Genomic DNA, 19,542 nt, shown 5'->3' with positions numbered 1-19,542 from the left:
AGAAGCTGAAGCCTTTAAATACATTTTGTGAGCTGAGAATTGAACGTCTAGGCCTGGAAATTACTTTCAAAGTATCTGCAGAGTAGACAGCGGATGAGCAGTGCACCACTACCATCTACTGAGGGAGCTCAGAATTGCTCAGCTCTACTTGGGCTTTGTGCAGAAAATACTTCAGACTCTCCTTCAGGCGAAGAGGGACTTGTGGAGACATTATTGTTGTTATCTCATTCTCCTGTGGGCCCCAAGGTCAGGCACCATCTCGTTTGGCTGAAGGAGACTGCAATGTCATGTCACTTGCTCTGCAGAGCTGGTGGGAAAGCTTGCTCAGATGTGCTTTGGAAGCATTTCCACATGCCCGTCAGCTTTTTCCAGGCAGTTCTCTTTGAGTATTTCTGTTATTTTAACAATGATAATTGTTTTCCATGATTTTTTTCTTTCAAAAACTGTACGGAAACAAAATGAGTGTGGCCTGAGGTAGTCAGGGCCGGCTCAAACTACGGCCACTAACTTTTTTATTAAAGCAAAGGTCTGGGAGAAAGGCTTTTTCCCCTAATTCTTCTTTCTCTACTTCTTTTTCTCTAATTCTCATTTTCCTTCTTTCTCTATTTCTTCTTTCTCTAGTACTTCTTTCTTTCATTCTTCTTCTTTTTCTTTTTTCTTTTTCTTTATTCTTTCCCTAATTTTTATTTTCCTTTTCTTTTTTCCCTTTATTTCATTTTCCTCTTCCCTTTTTCCTTTCCCTTTTTTCCTTTCCCTTTCCCATTTTCTTTTTTCCTCTTCCTTTTCCTCTCCCTTTACCCTTTTTCCCTTCCTTTTCCTTTTCCTTTTCCTTTTCCTTTTCCTTTTCCTTTTCCTTTTCCTTTTCCTTTTCCTTTTTTCCTTTTCCTCTTTTTATTTCATTTTCCCCTTTATTTCCTTTTCCTTTTTCCTCTTGTTTTTTACTTCCTTTTATTTTTCCTTCTTCCTTTATTTCCTTTTCCTTTTATTTTTCCTTTTTCCTTTTTTCCTTTTCCTATTTTTTATTTCCTTTTATTTTTCTCTTTATTTCCTTTGTCCTTTTTCCTTTTTCCTTTATTTCCTTTTCCTCTATTTTATTTCCTTTTATTTCTTCCTTTATTTCCCTTTCCTCTTTTTCCTCTTTTTATTTCCTTTTATTTCCCCTTTTTCCCTCATTTCCTTTCCTTTTCCCCTTCCCCCCCCCCCCCCCCCGCAGCACCCTGGCCAGCTCCCTCCCCCTCGCGGCCGGCCCCTCCCCTCCCCTATATGTGCGCATGCGCAGCAGCCGAGCCCGGGCGGCGCAGGGCGCACAAGATGGCGGCGGTGCGGGCGGCGGCGGCGGGCCGGGGGCTGCCCAACGGCGCCGGGCTCGGCGGGGCCCGCGAGCAGGCGGCGGTCCTGGTGCGGGACTTCGTGAGCCAGCCTCGCCTCAGTGAGTGCCGCACGGCCTCTTAAAGGGAGCCGGGGAGCTGGGGGGAGAAGGAAGGAGGGGAGCCGCGGGGTTTGGGAGCGTCGCGGGGTGCTGCGGGAGGCGGCTGGGTGCGGGGCCAGCCGAGCCCTGAGGCGCTGCGAGCGCTCCCTAGGCCGTGCTGTTTGTTTCCTGAACGCTTCTATCTGGTATAAAATCCAAATCTATCCGTAAAAGGCCTCCCACCACAGCCCAGCTGCTCTGCTTGTGCCTGTAGTGAAGGTTTCAGGGCTGGAGCCGCTACGGCTTCCTGCACAATTCGCGTTTTGTCTGGCTTTTGCCCCAAACTGCCTCTGCTTTCGTCTGCATGTGGGAAATGCGGTGTTTCGGTTCCTTTTGGGTTGTCATGGTGCGGCTCAATCTGCCTGGGGATGGGGATTAAAGTCAGCGGTGAGCTGCACTGGTGGGATTGGGGCTGTTTGTGCCAGGGATGTTTTCTGGTGGTCAGAGCAAGGGAAATGAGGAAGAAACGCTCACAAGACTGTCATGGGATGAGGTGTGTTGCTCAAGAGGATGTTCCCCACTTCTTGCTGTGCTGCCAGCCCTCGCAGGCCGTGCAGAGGCCTCTCCTCAGGCCGAGGCCTGTGTCATTCTCCTTGCCCAGGTGACAGCAGCGGCCCATTGTGCTTTGGATTAAAGCCAATTTTATAACACGAAAATCCTGCCAAACAACGTGAGACAAGTGCTAAAACTGAGACAGGAGGAATTCCAGCGTTAGGCCTCCTTGTGTGCCCCGTCACCCACTGACCTTATCAGATGCAGCTTTGATTGTTGCAGTTAAGAGATTACATTGCAACAGTTCAAATGCTTTGTTTAGGTGTAAACAGTGCTCTGTTGATGGTCAATACAGCACCAGGTGTGTGTGCCAGGCCTGGGCAGAGCTGCAGGGTGCCTAAGGTAGGCAATTCCCTGCAGCTTGGCCTCGCTGGGATTTGGGACCTTTTTTGTGGCACCTGTTTCCCCTGCCTTGTAGCGGTGCTGCTGTCTGTGTGCTGTGAATGGCTCCACTTGCTCATTTTTTCCCCCAGGGACAAGTGATTAACGCTGGCTCTGGGTCACTGCTCCCTTGTGACCCTGATAACGCTCTGACTCGGCGTTACTTCTGCCTGGATCAAGTGATGGTGGGGTGCTCGCGTGTCCTTGGAGCAGGGCAGGGTTTTTCACTGTTTCCACAGCTTTTTGGTAGTGCTGATATCAGAGTAATGAATTCTAACTTCTGGGCACTCTGGTGCCTTGGAAAGCTGCATTTAGTGCTTACACCTGAGCTGCTGATGTTTAAGGCATGAGCCTAGTGGGGCACCAGTGAGCCGTGGCCTTGTATCTGGTGTCAATCCTTAAGTCAACACAGAATAGCTCAAGAAGTGTTTTATTTTAAAGAACTGTTTCGTTTTAAAATGGCAGCTTTACATTGTAGTGGTGTTTCTGGTGGTAGGGTGAACTTCACCAGCATTCTGGTTATCCCCAGATACAATACTTGCATCGATGAATTTGTGACAGACGAGAAAATGGCAGAATTGTGTATCTTAAATTACCTCCACTGCTTTGTGAGTACTGGCAAAATGCTGGCAATGAAGCTCAGCACCAAATCCTTCTTGTGGAGCTCGTAATAAACAGAGAAGCAATGCAGAGCTGGGCCCAAAATCTGCAAAACTGTGGCTGGTGATAAGAACGAGACTTTGAGAACTTGATGTGGGATATTCCAATGTTTTGAGGAAGTACCTGACTTGTGGCTCTTTCTTCCAGCTTATAAAACAGTTTCGGGTGTGAATGGTCCCCTGGTTATCTTGGATCAAGTTAAGGTAAAGACAAAGACTCTTAATGAAGTTGTTGAGGGATATTTTCCAGGATAAGCTGTGAGAGTTTAAATGCAGACTGTTGTGAAATCTGTGGGTCGTCTGAGCAATTTAAACGCTAGATATGCTTTTGACTGCTGAAATAAAAGAAAATAAGCCCATTGGTATTAAAGCCAAAGAGTTGTCCCAGTGCCAGCAGAAAGGGATGAGTAGCTGAAGCTGTTGAGAAGGAAAGGAAACGTTCCAGTTCTACCAAACTCTCCCAATGTTGTCAAACTTAAATGAAGAAACATATATAATCACTCTGTTCTTGATCTTTTAGTTATTATAATAGTGCCATTTCAAAGGGAACCACAAACAGATTTAATGGATCTTTCTTGCTCATTTTCAGTTTCCTAGATATGCAGAGATTGTCCACTTGACTCTTCCTGATGGCACAAGAAGAAGCGGACAGGTTCTGGAAGTCAGTGGCTCCAAAGCTGTTGTTCAGGTAAGACTGGCGACTGTATTGTCTCTGGATGCAACAGAGAAATATTTTATTAATCAGTATGCGTTTGAACTTTGTCAGATGTCTTGCAATGCATTTTTTTGTACTGTAAGTAAAAAATAAATAAAAATCCACTTACTCCAAGTACAAATGGTATGAATAATTTTAAAAGATTGAAAATTTGAGTGGAGAATGACTTTTTTTTATTTGCACTCCCTCAACACCCTGATTCCCTTGCAGCTAGATTAAGGGAATCATACTATGTTTGTACAGTGTTAGGTTCAGGATCAGCTCCTCTGATATGCAGATGCAGGTCTGTCTTCTAGGCAGCTGTTTCTTGTTAATAACAATTCTTCTTATCTGAAGAACTTTACCCTGTTGGCAAAGGAAAATACTTGAGATCAAAAGAATGGCACTGGGTTTGTTGGTTGCTGCTGATACACCTCATGAATTTTGTTTAAAGTAGGTTTTTATGTCATGTTTTGTACGAGTGAACTGCTTCTGAAATCCTCTGCTAGCAGGGGACTGCCTGGCTTTCCTTCCCTCCGGCTGATCAAATTCTCAAGCTGTGAAGCAGCATTCCAGTGCATTATTTTGTAAAGCACAATACTACTTTTTCTTGTGCTTTCTTTTTTCCCTGGTATTTTGACAGGTATTTGAGGGAACTTCAGGTATTGATGCGAAGAAAACATCTTGTGAATTTACTGGGGATATTCTTCGAACCCCTGTCTCTGAAGATATGCTTGGTAAGTACTTGAGTCTTGCTTTGAAGAGTGAACAAACTTACTACCCACTAACTTATTTTTGCAGTAACTTACACTTCTATTTTTATTGCTGTTTCTTGCAGGCAGAGTATTTAATGGATCAGGAAAACCTATAGACAGAGGCCCTATTGTTTTGGCTGAAGATTTCCTTGACATTATGGGTATGTTAGTCCATTTCTGGTATTTATTTGCATCTGTTGTTCCTGTTTTCTGAGTGTTAAAATAGATTTGTTTTTGAACGTAGGTTCTAAATGTTAGAAGGAGTTTAATCTTTATTTTTCTGTGTGGCATCAAACTCAAATCAAATTCATATAAGTACAGGTGGTTAGGGTAGAAGAAGTGCTTGAAACCTGTTCAGAGAAGTGTATGTAGACTCTTAACTATATAGCCTTAGAGATAAAAAGGTAATAACCTGACAGACTTTTCTTGAAAGCACTCTTACCATTCGCATGAATGTAGAATACCAGAGTCTTGAGATCAGCAAAAGGCTCAGATTTGACCAGGTGCATCTTAAAATTTATGGGCCTAAAGGTGGGGTTTCTAGCTTCTGACATGAGCCTTGGATCAATGATAGTTTGATCAAACTTCAAACATGTATATGGAATAATGTGTGTTCTCTAAACACATAACAGGTCAGCCAATTAATCCCCAGTGTCGAATCTATCCAGAAGAAATGATCCAGACTGGCATTTCTGCTATAGATGGTATGAACAGTATTGCCAGGGGGCAGAAAATCCCAATATTCTCAGCTGCTGGCTTGCCCCACAACGAGGTGGGTATTCAGTGCTGTTCTTAAAAGTGCTAAAGCAAATTGCATTTCACTGGGGTTAACAAGTAAGCAGGTTAAATTCTGAATCAAATATGCAGAGGGACTAATAAGCTTTCTCCTTTAGATTGCAGCTCAGATATGTCGCCAAGCTGGCTTGGTGAAGAAATCCAAAGATGTGATGGACTACAGTGAAGAAAACTTTGCCATCGTGTTTGCTGCTATGGGTGTAAGTCAATATTGTTGGAGGGAAGTGATGTTCAAGTAATGAGACAGTGCTGCGAGTAGCTGGACATTACTTTTTTCTGAAAGTTCTCTGGGTAGGTCATGTGTGTAACTAAATAGTAAATTGGCTGAATGTTAAAGTACTACCATCTATTTGGGATTTTCAGCCAAAGTGATTCTGTGGTCAGAGTAAAATATTAAACTTTGTCCCTTGGGTGGAATTCTGTAGAAATAACTCATTCAGTTGGGATTGCAGGGGAGTCTGTGGTGTGAAGAGCTTTGCTTATGGATTAGTAATAATGTGTTTAGACCTGAAGGATGCTAAAATCTGGTCTGGAACTGATGCTTTAATATTACAATTCAGGTGAACATGGAAACTGCTCGGTTCTTCAAATCGGACTTTGAGGAAAATGGGTCCATGGACAACGTGTGCCTGTTCTTGAATTTGGCCAATGATCCAACGTAAGTTACCTGTGTTGGCTGGGAAAAGGCTGAGAAGAGCAAATAAACTGGAAGCCAAAGCATCACTGTTGCCCTGCCAGGTGTCACTTCAGTTGACATTTTGCAGCTCAGTGGAATTGGCAATGCTGGTGCTCCAGTCAGTGCATGTAGCAGAATTTTCAGAGGATTTTAATGCATATAACTTCAAACTGTTACTTTGCTGCCTTAAAGTACCTGTCATAAATAGGCCGTGCTGTTCTGTTTCAGCATTGAACGCATTATCACACCTCGTCTAGCTCTAACAACAGCAGAGTTCTTGGCATATCAGTGTGAGAAGCATGTGCTGGTCATTCTGACAGATATGAGCTCCTATGCTGAAGCCCTGCGAGAGGTACGCATTTATTAACTTGTATGCTGGGTGTTGGCACAAAGGGTTCATAGTATAAAGTGAATATAAATCTGTGCTCAAGCTGTTACAATTAGTATTCCTTACAATGTTCTTAAATTAGCCAGTGAGGCTTTTAGTTACTCATTTATTGCCTAGAATTATATTCAGCAGTCAAAAAGCTATTGCCTTTTTCCCAGCTAAACTTATTTGACTAGCGGCATTCAGCAGCTTAATACTTTCTGATTTGCCTTGGCATCTTGTCTCGTCATACACAGTTGGGGTGACATATTTCCCTTTATAGGGCCTTATGTGGCTGTATTTCAGTATCAGCCGTGGGAATAGGTCCTTTAAGTGACTGCTATGGATTAATTAGGGGAGATGGCAGGTCTGTGCGAGTGAGCTGGCTTCCTCAAATGCTTCTCTTGACTCTCAGGTTTCAGCAGCTAGAGAGGAGGTCCCTGGCCGTCGTGGCTTCCCAGGTTACATGTACACTGACTTGGCTACCATCTACGAGCGTGCTGGGCGTGTGGAAGGCAGAAATGGTTCCATCACTCAGATTCCTATTCTTACCATGCCCAATGACGGTGAGTAATTTTCAAATGATTTTCATAACTAGCACTTTAAAGGACTCCTTTAGAGCAGACTGCCCTATTGCTGATGCACAACGAGGTAGGTCCTGTGGCCTTTAGGTTTTCATTTGGGTAGGGCACTTGTTGGCTGTCTCCTCTGTGTGGTTAAGAGAAATACTTTGCCCATTTAAGACTTCAGGACTGTTCTCCAGCTCTGTCAGGAGTACTTGCAGCTCTTGCATAAGAGCACTTAGTGATTTATGGGGGTACTAACTGATGGCATTTTACTTTAGAAGTTATTTAAGTGTTTGAAAAAGCTGGCACATCACTGGTAGAATAAATATAAAAGGTCTGAAAACTGACAAACCGTTTTTTCCCCAAAGATATTACTCATCCTATCCCTGACTTGACTGGATACATCACTGAAGGACAAATCTACGTGGACAGGCAGCTGCACAACAGGCAGGTGTGTACCACAGTGGTTGGAACCTGTTTAAGATCATTTCTATGCTTTTTTTGAAGTACTATTACTGATTTTTTGGGGGATGTCTTTTTCTTTTTTCAGATTTACCCACCTATTAATGTCTTGCCCTCCTTGTCTCGACTGATGAAATCAGCTATTGGAGAGGGCATGACAAGGAAGGATCACGCAGATGTATCCAACCAACTGGTATGTAAAAACCCCTTCAGAGATGCAGAGGCATATTTCAAATGCACCTCTCTCACTACTCAGCCAAACACTTGGGGCCCAGAATGCTCCTGAGGCTGCTTTAAAGCATGGAGTGATTAGTGGGACCCTTGTTTTGGGTTTGGAACAGAAATGTTTGCATGGGTGCTGTGGAGCCTTGTGAGTCACCTTCACGAGATTCTCTGCAGCACGAAATGCGTGTGCTGTAGGGTATGCAGTAACTGCTGAGGATGTTTGGTGTTGTATAAATTGTTCTTTTCTGTATTAAATATAGGCAGATTCAGTCTTAGTGTGTTGGTCACTGTGTGATATGATAACGATGCAGTGTTGGTAGGAGACTGAGCTAACTGAAGGACCCCAAATGTCATCCTTCCAAATGAGCACCTCTTTTGCTGTTAAACTAAGGATGTAATTTAGTTACCAAAGTAAAAGCACTAATGTTTCTTTCGTTTTCAGTACGCCTGCTATGCTATTGGGAAGGATGTACAGGCTATGAAGGCTGTAGTTGGCGAGGAAGCTCTTACCTCAGATGATCTTCTTTATCTGGAGTTTCTGCAGAAGTTTGAGAAGAACTTCATTGCTCAGGGTAAGAATCTGTTTCAAGAACATCGTGGTCTGCATTAACACCTAGAAGGTCTTGGTTGCAGACCTCCCTGTTAGCGAGATACTTTCCTGCCACGTGTTTCAGTCTGTGTTTAATTTCTGTAGGTCCTTACGAAAATCGCACTGTTTACGAGACCTTGGACATTGGATGGCAGCTTTTGCGAATCTTCCCCAAGGAGATGTTGAAGAGAATTCCTCAGACAACACTGGCTGAATTCTATCCTCGAGATTCAACTGCAAAACACTAGCCACAGCTTCATCTCTAGCTCCTTGCTCTGTGAAATGCTGTTTGTTTTCTTTTTTCATGTGTTGGTGTTTACTTGTTGCCCTTATAATTAAAACCAAGAGTAGGTGACATTTGTGCCAGTGTTCCAACGTACACTGATACCAGTTTTTAAAATATCCCTTCTTCCAAAGCCTGGGTCTTCAGGAAAACCTTTAGGCCAGCTCTTACAAATGTGCAATAGCTATCACGAAGCATTTATTTTTTTTTGAACTGGACCTTTTCTAGACATTTCAAGGGAATGTCTTGAAGATTACCAGAAACTGCAGATCTTTGCTTTCAAACCAGGAGCACGTGGTTTAGAAAGCATCAAAGAGCAAATGCAACTTCCTTTGTCCAAAGCATCTGCTCTATCTGATCATGTGCAGTTGCCTTGCTGCTGATCGAGCAGATGGTACTCTGCTGTCCTGCTGTTGTGCCTGAAGACCAGGGTAGTATGTGGAAAGTGTGGTGCACAACAGTATGCCTCTCTGAAACATGCAAGTCGCTGTTTTTTAGCTGTGGCTTAAGATTTGTAGAGGTATGCACGAACTGAGGACACTAGTGGGCACACCAGGCGCTTTTCTACTAATAAAGGGTCTTTTTCAGAGGTCACAGGCCAGTGGGTTGCTACCTGAAGGCAGCATGCTAAGGCTCAGTTGCCGAATTAAAGGTTTTAAATCGATGTTTGCAGAGCAAATTTCCTAGTTAATTTTTTTTTTTTTTGAATTCTGGAAATGCCAGAGATGTGGAAGAGCAGCTAAAAGCATTCTGAAATCAGTAGTGTCCCCCAGCGGGCAGGTCTGTAGGTAATTCAAGGCTTCATGCTGCTATTGAAGGCTATTATGTGATGTGAAAGCTCTTACACCTGACGCAGTTGTACTGGGGGGAGGTCAGCTTTTAAAACGTTCATACCAAACAGTGCAGCAGGAGAAAGCAACCTGCCATACGAATGGATATTTTGAATTCTGCTATAAAGCATGCTCTAGGTGGCACTGGGTCCTGAGTCGTGTTTGAAACTGTTGTGGTTTGCACTCCAGGCACAGATTTGGCTAGTCAGGAGAGCTCAGCATTCCCAAACACAGCAAGCTTGGCTAGCCACTTCAGTGTGATATTTTTATTTTATTTTAAACTGGTTCAGATGAGGCTCAGAGCCCAGTGCTGGCAGGCTTTCGTGCTTTTTTCCAGGCATAATGTAGTCTAAGCGCTGGTCTAGCTAACCAAAGCATGTTACACCTCTCTAAATGCCTTCAGTGCTTGTCTGGGAAGGTGCTAACATGACTTGAATGATAGTGTGCTAATTCCAGCTTTCCCTGATGTTTCCTATGTGCAGTTCTTCCTATGATTTGTTCAGTGTTCTCTGTAACTTGGACGCATTAGCAACTTTATTCCAGTGCATTCCACTCTAAAGCTGTGTCGAGTCTATTTTTCTTGAGGTAGGGATGGGAGGTTGGAAGTGTTGGCATGAGAATACTTTAATGTAGAGAATATCTAAATAAATTAAATATGAAAGGTGTTGAACAAACCAGAAGTTCTTGTGGTTCTGTGGTTAAAAACAACTTGGGGTCTTTCTGCAGTGGCTAAGGTGTCCTTTGTTGCCTGTTTATACAAATGAAAATATTTAATCTGCTGAAACCCAACATTTTTCAGGTCTGTCTGTCTGCAGTGAGGGCTGCTTGAGCCGCATGCCGCGTTATTACTGGAGCTGGTGGCTTCTGGTGAGCAGGATTTGGCCTCCAGCTCCAGGACTGAACGCTTTGCGCTGGCTGAGTGGGTGGCTGCTGCAATCACAGCGTGATCCCAGAGTTTCCGCATGAATCTCAATTGGCAGTTTGTGCTGCAGGAGGCTAGGAAACCTTAAAAGAAACCTTAAAAGGCTTCTTGGAAGTGGCCTTAGGGAGTATGTTGACTTTACTAGGGGTGAGGGGGAGCTGTGGCCTGGGTTGTATTCTGGTGTTGGACACAGCTACGTAAATCCCTGGTGCCAGTCCCTTTACATGAATTAACTGCCCAAGGTGTTTCCCTGCTGGAGGCTGGTGAAGGTGAGAGGTGTAAGAGCAGCATGAAACGGGGAGATGTGGGATTCTTCCTGATGTAACCCAGAGAGCTGGGGCTAACCCACGCATCCCTTCCTTTGCTGAACACACACACATCAAAAACACTGCATCTGCTTGCCTGAGAGATGAGGCAGGAGTGCCTCTCTGCTGATGTTGCCATTCATCTTTCAAGAATTGTGCCCCGACTTCCTGAGCAGCTCTGACACCGGCTCTGTAAACAAGAGTTTGTTCTGAGTGATAAAAGCCTGAGGCTGTCTTGGGTCTTCTCTTATTAACTCTTCTGCTATGCTACAGCTCAAGCTGTTGCTTAGGTGGCAGTACAAGAAGTCCTTGGGGGTAGATGAAGACATTACCTCTTTTTTTAAAAATTCATTTAAACGTCCAGGCTGGTTCTGGCAGTAGCTTTTTCACCGAGAGCGATGCTACGTTACAAATCCCGTGGCCTTGGCATTAATAATGGCCTTGTGATCATCCCGCAGCTTGAAAGATGGTGGTTGTTTAAAGTCATAGAGGAAGAGGAAGGAGGACGTAGTATCCTACAAACATGTGATGGCTTCAAAACAAAATAAATCAGGGCACAGTTGATGTTTTCTACCCACTCACCAGCTCAGCTTGTGGCTCTCTCTTAAGGGAGACCTGTGGTTAAGCATGTGCCTGCCTTCATTAGCAGGGGGCAGCACGCTGAGTGCTTAGCCCAGGTTTTCAGAACAGGAGGAAGAGGAGAAATTCCAAAGTCCAGCGGATTCCTGAAATCCTTCTGGGTGGCGTGTGCTGGGGACAAAGGTTGTGCGGGCATTCCTGCGGGTGGGTGAGCGCAGCAGGCAGCTGCCTCTCACAAGATACCTGCAAATATGCGTGGCCCTCGCAAACACTCGGAGCGAAATGAAAAGCATTTTGCCTTTATCTTAATATCCCCTGCGAGGTCTGCAGCGTGCGGGAGCGCTCTGCTCACCAGGAGAGGCTGCGGTGGAGCGCGGCAGCCACGCAGCGGCACTGCCTGCCCTGCCTGGGAGAGGGGACGGAGCCAGCTGCTGCCTGCAGCTCCTGCACCAGGGCAGGGCTGCTTCGGGTCCTGCATCACCTGGAAATGGGGCTAAAGGGGGCTTTTTTTTTTTAAAAAAAAAAAATATTTTGTGGTGCAGAAATTACAAGACCTGCTGGAAGCAGCGCTGCACACAGGGATGCTTCTTGGCCACTGACTGTAAATGCAGTTTCTGAGCAGGGCTGCTTCTGTTTTGTTTCACGTGGCTTTGTAAGGTCAAGGATTGCGCTTTCAGCCCCAAAACCAGCCTGCTGGGGCTCTCCAGCTCCTACCTGGGGGACCTAATTCAGCTTTGCTTGTTGTTCTCTGTGCCAGGAGGGCTGAGCACACCTGGGCCTGCTCCCTGCTGGCTCCAGAGGCACAAAACTGGGCAGAGAGCTCCGTTTTCCTCCCAGCTCCAGCTGCTGGAGGAGATGGGGCTGCCAGCACAGGCACGGCATTGCTGCGACCTCACCAGTGGGTCCCCCAGCTCACCACAGCCTGTCCTGCAGGTAGCGAACATCCTAAGCCTGGCACGAGGCCCTACGAGAGGGGAAGGACGAAAATAGCTCCAGCTAGCATCAGCCAGAGGCCCCGGGAGCAGGCTGGGGCTTGCAGCTCAGCTATTTTAGCACGGCGCTGGGAACGTGGCCCTTCCCACAGCTCAAAGGGAAGGGAAGGGAAAGCAAAGGGGCTTTTTGGGGTGTCCCTCTCTGAGCCACCAGCGGGCTGATGGCTCACAGTGGGCAAAGCCTCTCTGGGCACCCTGATCCTGAGATAAATGGGGGCGAGGGGCTGCAGTTGGTGGCACCAGCCGCAGAAATGTGCATAGAAATGGGTGAGCCTGGATGAGTTTCCCTCGTCCCCAAAGCGATGCCTTCCACCAGCTCTCCTCCTGCTCGCCCCACCAGGGAGCAAAGGAGACCCGGGCACGTGGTAATGGTCCAGGATCAACAAATCCCTGGGGGGTGAGAGCTTTAGAAACCCCGCAGAGGGAACAAGGGTTTGGACTGTCTGCAGGTGAGGGACGCCCTGCCATGGGGCCACGTCCCCGGGTGCTGAGCAAACAGCAATATTTCACCGCACGCTGACAGCAGGTACCGTGCTAAATGGGACGTGCAGATCTCACAGCTGCCGCCTTGGTGCATTTACACAGCGTTTCCCCCCCCCCCCCCCCCCCCTTTTATTTTTTTTTGCTTTTTGTTTTCTGAGTAATGACTAACGAGGACTGCCTGCGGGTCTTATCCCCCCCCCTTCGCCGCCCGATTTCAGCCGCTTGGGTCCCTCGGAGCAGCACGCGACAGCTGGCGTCTGCTTGGGGAAGGGAGGCGAGCAAATATGGGCCCCGTTCCCCCCCACCCTGCCCCTTGGGTTTTCAGCCCGCCTGGCAGATGCAAGGCAGGGGCTGGTGGGGAGAGCTCGCTGCGGGTTATTTGCACATCAAAAGCAGCTTTGCCTCCCACCCTCCGTCGCCCTGCGTGCGCAAGGTGGCTCGCTTTAATTGCTCTTTCAAAGGCAGCTCTGGTCCTGGCCCTGCTGAGATTTTTGGGACCGACTCAGCCCCCCCCCCCCCTTCCACTCCTCCCTATGGCCAGAAACTGGTGTTGTGGCACCGGGGTGTTAAGAGAAGATGCAAATCAGCTTTCCTCTGTCTCCGAGCTGTTTTGCATCCGCTGATTAGTTCAACAGCTAATTCAGCCTCCTTCTGTTGAGGGTTGGGCTGGGGCAGCTGGGGCAGCCCTAACGTGGAGCAGGGAACCCCAGTGCCTGTGGGGTGATGCAGGAGTTATTGGGGCTTTTCTCTGTGCCCCCATCTCCCGAGCCAGCTGCACCCCGTGTGCTCGGTGCTCAACACCCCGGTGCTGCCCTGCTCACGTCCAGAACGGGATGGGAAATGGCTTTACCCATCTCACCGGGGCTTTGTGCTCCTTCCTGCACTCCTCCTGGGCGTCCTGGGTATTTGAGATCTCGGCTCCCTCCAGCTCTTTCCCATTCCCCTCTCCCTGCCCTGGCTGCTGGGCTGTCACGGCAGCGGGGCCACAGCACCACATTGAGACAAAGGTGGCCCCGTTAAGTCCCTGTTGTGTCCTCCGTGGGCTGGGGACGTTCCCTGGGATAATTTAGGATGAGCTGGGACAGCAGCGGGCCCGGGGGCTCCTCCCTGCCGCTGCCCTAAACCCAAACACGGGGATAAGCCCGGCTGAGCCGGCGGCACCCGGAGGTGTTTTGCAACAGAAGGTGCCACTCAGGGAAGATTGGGCTCGCACGCACGGCTTTCTCGCTGCTTTCTCCTCGGCAGTTTTCAAAGGCTCTAAAAATAAACCTGCCTCATGCCCCAGGCAGCGCCAGCGATGCCAAGGTTTCCCTGGAAAGCGGGGCTGGGGCTGGTAACAGCCGTGGTTTTGGGGCACGGAGCAGCCTGGTGAGTTGGGATGAGTGGTTTTGTCTGCAGCTGGAGTGCTCCCCTTGTTTTGTGTTCCCAGTTTTGGGTAAAAACAGTGTTAAAAAGTCAAAACATGCGCTGGCTTTTGCTAAGGTGTTTTCCCTGTATCTCTGGAATTGTTTTCTCTGGCTCCATCGCTAGGAAGGGACAAAAATCGACCCGTCTGCAGGGCTGGGAAGACGAGGGGGGATTATCTCCTCCTTTCCAGCACCCCCACACTCGCTCGCTGCTTTGCCTTGCATGGGTTATCCCAGCTGCAAAGCAGAGATAACGCCGCTTGTCCATGCAGGAAAGCACTGGCAGGGCTGGAAACGAGCAGGGCCAGGTGGAAAGATGCCCCAAAGGGGATCGTGGTGCCTGCCGTGATAGATGGTGCATTGATTGGGGGGGTGATGTGTCCTGGAGAGGGGCACGGAGAAATTCGGGTGCTCACTGGTGGCAGAAGCACTCTGACTGCTGCCAAAGCAGGCACTTGGAGAGCCCGAGGTAAGTTTTAAAAAAATTTATTTATAAATAAAACCATAAAATTACCAGTAGTTTACATCAGTCACCAGAAATAACATCCAAAAAAAAAAAAAAAAAAGGAAAACAACAAAAAAAAAAACTGCAGAAAAAAATAATTATCTGTACAGGCTGCGGCCGCCGTGGGGCAGGGCAGCCGCTACTCACACCGGGGAGCGACACATCTGCGATGCATACGGTCACACACAGCGTTGTGCAAAGGCAGCACGCGACGCCTCCGGGCGATCACATCGTACAGCGCTGGCTGCTGAGGACACGGGGATGGGGGCACGGGGACGGGGACGGGCAGGAACGGGGCTGGGTGGACGGGCAGGGCTCTCTGCGCCCGCCTGCGCGTGTTTGGCACGGGAAAAGCTCGTGGGAGAGGGGCTCTGGCTCGGCTGGGGGGTGTGCTGGGGGGGGACAGAGCCGCTTGGGGCAAGGATATGGCTTGGGTGATGCAGAAAATCCCAGCTGGAGAGGAGCCGGGTGTGGAGCCGGTGCTTTAGGCACTGGGAGCCATCCCTCGTCCCCTGCTCTTTTGGCTCTCCAAAACTGGGCACTGGGTGGCCGTCCCAATGTGGTGGCCATCCCGACGTTGTGGCCATCCCTGCCCTGCATCTCGAGGGCCAGATTTGGAGTCTGGGGTTTGCTCTTCTCCAGCGGGCCGTGGCTTGGGCTCAGCAGGGATGTGCCGGGGCGGTACAGAAGGCACGGACTGGTTTCTGTGTGTTGTGTGTGCCGGCTGGCTGGAGCGGGGCAAGGGGCACTGAGCTGTGTTGTGGGCACGCCGGAGGGTCCCTGAGCTCCGCAGCAGGGACTGGGGGGCTTTGGGTGAGGATATGGGGACGAGGGACGTGCGGGTGCACGGTGGTTGTGGGTGGGAGGTGATGCCGATGTGGGTGGTGGGTGTAAGGGGCTTGGTGCTGGGTGCTGGCTCAGCCTGGGGCAGGAGTGACTGCTGTGGCGGGAGAATAGGGGGGAAAAAAATCTGCATTTTTGGTTGCTGCAACTCTAAAAAGATACAGAGAAGGCAGGAAGCATTTCACTCCGGGTTTTCTTTAAAAATAGAAAGCCCTGCTGATTTCTGGCTACTTCCACCTTCTGCTCCCTGAAGCTGGAAGGCGATTTGCTTCCCGAGAGGCACCTCTGGGAACCGGGCACCTCCAGGCAGGTGCCTCGGGCGAGCTGATGGCCGTGAGTCCCTCCGGGAGCTGCTGCTTCCCCCTGTGCACAGGGCTTGCTGAGGGTTGCTCCCGTCCATGGGTGCAAATCAGTGTGTGCGTGCGTGTGTGTGTGTGTGCAGGGTCCTTCCCGAGGCACTGCAGGAGCTGGAGGACAGGAGGAAGGGGTCAGGGCTTCCAGCCTCAGCTGGGGCACACGGGCTGGCTCCGTGGCTCCTGGTGTGCCCAACCTCAGCTGGTGAAAGATCAGTAACTCGAGAGCAGCTCCTTGCTTTCCCCATGCTGCGGTGGCGATGTGCTGGGGGCTTTTCCTCTCGAAGCTGGTGATGTCCCCAGAGCCGTGCCACCACGGGGGTCCTGCTTCATTTTGTTACCCGAGCTTTTGCTGCCCTGCCCGCCCCCGTCACCAGCTTCTCGGTCCTACTGAGGGGCAGGGGGGATGAGGGGGGCTGCTGGCACGTCACCATTGGCACGAGTGGCTTCTTCACCTCTGCAACACGACAGGCAGCGGCGGGCACGCCGCGGGGCGACGCGGGGAGGGAGAGGAGCTGGCCAGGCCGCCAGCTCCGCTAATAAATACATGGCTCATCTCGACTGTACAAGGAGGAGAAGGGGTCAGATCTCGGTGGCGATGATGTCCTCGTAGGGGACGTCGGCGCCGGGTATGTCCAGCTCGATGGGCTCCTTGCCGTCTTCCCCCGCGGCGAGCTGCTGGAGCATCTTCTCCAGGTTCTGGTTCCTCTTGTACATGTGCAGGTAGCTCTGCTGCAGCTGCTTCTGGTAGTGAATCACCTTCTCCTTCTCCTCCTTCCACGTCTGCCGCTCGTGCTGGAAGCCGGAGGTCATCTGCTCGTTGTTGTCCCGCTCGGCCTTCAGCTCGGCCCGCAGCCTCTCCACCTCTCCCTGCAGGGCCTGAGCATCGTCCGCCATGGCCGGGCAGGGCCTGGCCCCATCCCGGGCCTCACTCAGCTGCTCCTTGAGGACGGCCAGCTCCGTCCGCAGGTCCACGATCTCCTGCTCCAGCAGGTTCACCTTCTCCCTCAGCAGCTCGGACTCGTTCTTCTTGCGCTGGAGCTCGTTCTCGCACACCTCCAGCTCCATGGCTTTGGTGCGCAGGGAGCCCTCCAGGTCCTGGGTCTTCATCTCCAGCCCGTCCATCTTGGCCCTCACCTCCTTCAGCTGAGCCTTCAGGCTGAGGATCTCGGAGGTCTTGGTGTTGAGCTCGGTCTGGGACTCCTTCAGCTGCTGTTTCAGCAGGGAGATCTCCCCCGACTTCTGGCACACCTGAGGGCAGGGAGGCAGCACCCAGGTTAGGGTGCTCAGGGAGCACCCACGGTGGTGTTGAACCCCATGGGATGGGGCACCCATGGGTGCAGGGCAGCAAAATCCCACTGAGCTCCACCCTCTGCCCCATTAGGGTTGGGACTGATGATCCCAGGGATGGCTTTTGGGTGTCAGCATTAGCTACTCTTGGTGGGACCCCGTGGCAGGGCTTACGGGGAGGGATTGGGATCACATCCTATAACTTTGGGTGTCTTTGACACCCAATTGGCACCCAATCAGTAAGAAAATCAAGCTTTGGCGTGGGGTGGGAGGTTTTACTGCTTTTTAATAAATGACCACAGCAAGGTCTGTGGGACGGCAGCCCCTTGCTGCTCCCTTGGGGCAGGCAGCCTGGAAGTCCCTGTGCTGGAGGTTGGAAGCACTAAGTTATTTTAATGACTGAGTTTTTTATTATTATTATTTAATGTAGTAGTTTTTTCTTCGTACGATGTGAAGTGCTGAGGGGTTAAAGGGGCAGCGAGCCACAGCTTAGAGCCACCAGGTGACAGACTGGGGCTCTCCTTGGCTTAAATATCCACCTCGTGGGTATGGAAGGGGCATGGGCTGTTTGCACACCCCCCCTGCACTGCTCAGCCCCCCATGCTGCTAAAGGTGTGGGTATAAAACGGGGAAAAGCTGCTGGTTTGCTGCTGGTGCTGGAGCCATCTCCTCCCCCGTGCACCCTTTGCTTTTGGCCCCATCCCGGTGCCGCTTACCTCCCATTGAGTCTCCTCCAGCGCCGGGGCGAAGCTGGTCTTCTCCTTCTCGTAGGACCTCAGCTTGGTCTCCAGCAGATTTTGCTCCTTCATCAGGTTCTCCAGCTCCTCCCGGAGCTGCTTCTTCTCCTGCTGCAGCTGGAAGACCTGGAGGTGGAGGACCTGCTGCGTCCGCTGGGTTTTCTGCGAGGTTTGCTTGAGCTTGCTGTTGCACTTCTGCTTGAGGCCCTCCAGCTCCTCCTTGCAACGCCGCTGCTTCTCCTCGTAGGCCTGGCAGGAGCTGATTTCCTTCTCCTCGAAGCTCAGCTGCAGCTCCTGCAGCTCTCCCTCCCTCTCCAGCAGCTTCTGCTCCAGCTCCTGGATAGTGGACTCGTCCGTGGAGATGGGCGAGCGGATGCAAGTGGTCTTCTCGGCGGCGTGGTGATTGGGGGCTTTGCCGGGGTTGAGGATCTTGTTGCCCCCGTCAGAGAAGGACATGGCCTTGAGGCTCATCATGTTGCTGTCCTGGATGACGGCGCACTGCATGATGTTGTGCGCCGAGCCCCCGAAGCGGCTGATGGGCCCCAGGGGGGCGACGAGGGGGTCGAGCTGGTAGCTGCTGCTGGTGCTGTGCGTCGGCAGGCTGGACATGGAGTTCCTGCCTGAGTCGGACAGCCCCCCCGAGCATGGCATCGGCTTCAGCTCCTGCTCCTTGCCTTTGTCCGGGGGGTGAAGCTGCTGGGGAAGGTGCCCCCCGTTCTCTGGGGAGGAGTGGAGGATGGCGCCGGAGCGGGGCAGCACCGGCTTGAAGGCAGTGGGTCGTGCAGTGGGCTTCTCCGCGCCCTGTGGGAAGAGCAGAGCCCATCAGCACAAACCCACACCACGTCAGCACCTTTCCTTCATCCCTTCTGCCTCCCCCAAAAGCACAGAGACCCCTCCAGCTGCAGCCTTGTGATAAAACCCATCAGAGACCGGCCCCATGCACTTCCCCACCACATAACTGCTGCCACCACGGGGCAGGGACCCCCATATCTGGGACGATTTCTCCCCTACTGACCACGTCCAGCTGACCGGGGAAGGGCATCAGCTTCTGAGGCGTGGGCGTCCCGAAATCCACGCCGCTGGTGCCGGCTTGGCCGCCCAGCTCCCCGCCGGCGAGCGAGGTGTAGTCCGGGCGGTGGGAGCCGTGCGCCTTCTGGCTGACCTTGATGTAAAAGAAGTCCTCATTCTTGCTGCTTTTGGAGCCGGATTTGTGGCTGGAGTCCTGCGAGAAGCCGAAGCGCAGCAGCCCGTCCGAGTACCTGTTGAGCTTCTTCAGGTGGGACGACTTGCGGAGCTTGTACTGGGAGGCTCGGCAGTGCTTGCTGTGGAAGCTGTGGCCGGAGATGAGGCTACTGACGCTGCCCATGCTGCTCCCAGGAAGGGGGCACACGGTGTGGGGATCGGGGCCCGGCGGGGCAGCGCGCTTGGGGGGCGTCCGGGCAGCGGGCAGAGCCGGCCGCTGCTGCAATCATAGCAAAGATCTTGCTGCAGCCCGGAGCTGAGGTCCTGCAGGGGTAAAAAGAGGGGTGAGCAAGGCAGGGGAGGGGGGACGGGTGGGATTCTGCACCCCCGGGACTATCCTGCACCCACGGGCTGAGCACACCAGGAGCCTCATGGGGCTGCACGGCAAGCTCTGAAAGTAAGGAGAGGGATTCGTAGTGATCTGTGGTGCCTGTCAAGGGCTGGTTTCAACACTGGCTTGTGCCCTGCTGGATGGATGTGGTCTCCCGACAGCCACGCTCAGCGCAGTCACAGCTGCTCCTGCAGCAGCCTCTGGCTCCCGGATTTCTCTCCAATTTCCAGTGCTCCTCTTAACCTGCCTGAA

General features: G+C 50.8%; 2 protein-coding genes across 2 annotated transcripts; one reads left to right on the top strand and one right to left on the bottom strand.

Moving 5' to 3' along the window:
• Positions 1 to 1,288: 1,288 nt before the first annotated feature.
• Positions 1,289 to 10,091, top strand: ATP6V1B2 (ATPase H+ transporting V1 subunit B2). The gene is made up of 14 exons (XM_084302175.1): positions 1,289 to 1,429; positions 3,209 to 3,264; positions 3,650 to 3,748; positions 4,398 to 4,491; positions 4,593 to 4,670; positions 5,142 to 5,281; positions 5,403 to 5,504; positions 5,865 to 5,962; positions 6,209 to 6,332; positions 6,763 to 6,913; positions 7,282 to 7,364; positions 7,464 to 7,568; positions 8,043 to 8,172; positions 8,295 to 10,091. Exons 1-14 carry the CDS (start codon positions 1,312 to 1,314, stop codon positions 8,435 to 8,437), a joined length of 1,521 nt encoding a protein of 506 aa, XP_084158301.1. The 5' UTR covers positions 1,289 to 1,311; the 3' UTR covers positions 8,438 to 10,091.
• Positions 10,092 to 16,272: 6,181 nt separating this feature from the next.
• On the bottom strand, positions 16,273 to 19,083 carry LZTS1 (leucine zipper tumor suppressor 1; the record flags this gene model as incomplete). Its single annotated transcript, XM_084302280.1, has 3 exons — positions 16,273 to 16,941; positions 17,697 to 18,518; positions 18,733 to 19,083. 3 exons carry the CDS (start codon positions 19,081 to 19,083, stop codon positions 16,273 to 16,275), a joined length of 1,842 nt encoding a protein of 613 aa, XP_084158406.1.
• Between the last annotated feature and the right edge of the window lie 459 nt (positions 19,084 to 19,542).

This window comes from Netta rufina, assembly GCF_964035555.1.
Source record: "Netta rufina genome assembly, chromosome: 27".
NCBI lineage: Eukaryota > Metazoa > Chordata > Aves > Anseriformes > Anatidae > Netta > Netta rufina.
This window is presented reverse-complemented; position numbering and strand designations above follow the sequence as displayed.

What these genes read in the sequence shown, in the direction of transcription:
- ATP6V1B2 (XM_084302175.1), top strand. Translation starts at nt 1,312, where the DNA reads ATGGCGGCGGTGCGGGCGGCGGCGGCGGGCCGGGGGCTGCCCAACGGC. An exon ending in GCTCCAAAGCTGTTGTTCAG is followed by an intron (nt 3,749 to 4,397) that starts GTAAGACTGGCG and finishes GTATTTTGACAG; the next exon opens with GTATTTGAGGGAACTTCAGG. An exon ending in TCGTGTTTGCTGCTATGGGT is followed by an intron (nt 5,505 to 5,864) that starts GTAAGTCAATAT and finishes ATTACAATTCAG; the next exon opens with GTGAACATGGAAACTGCTCG.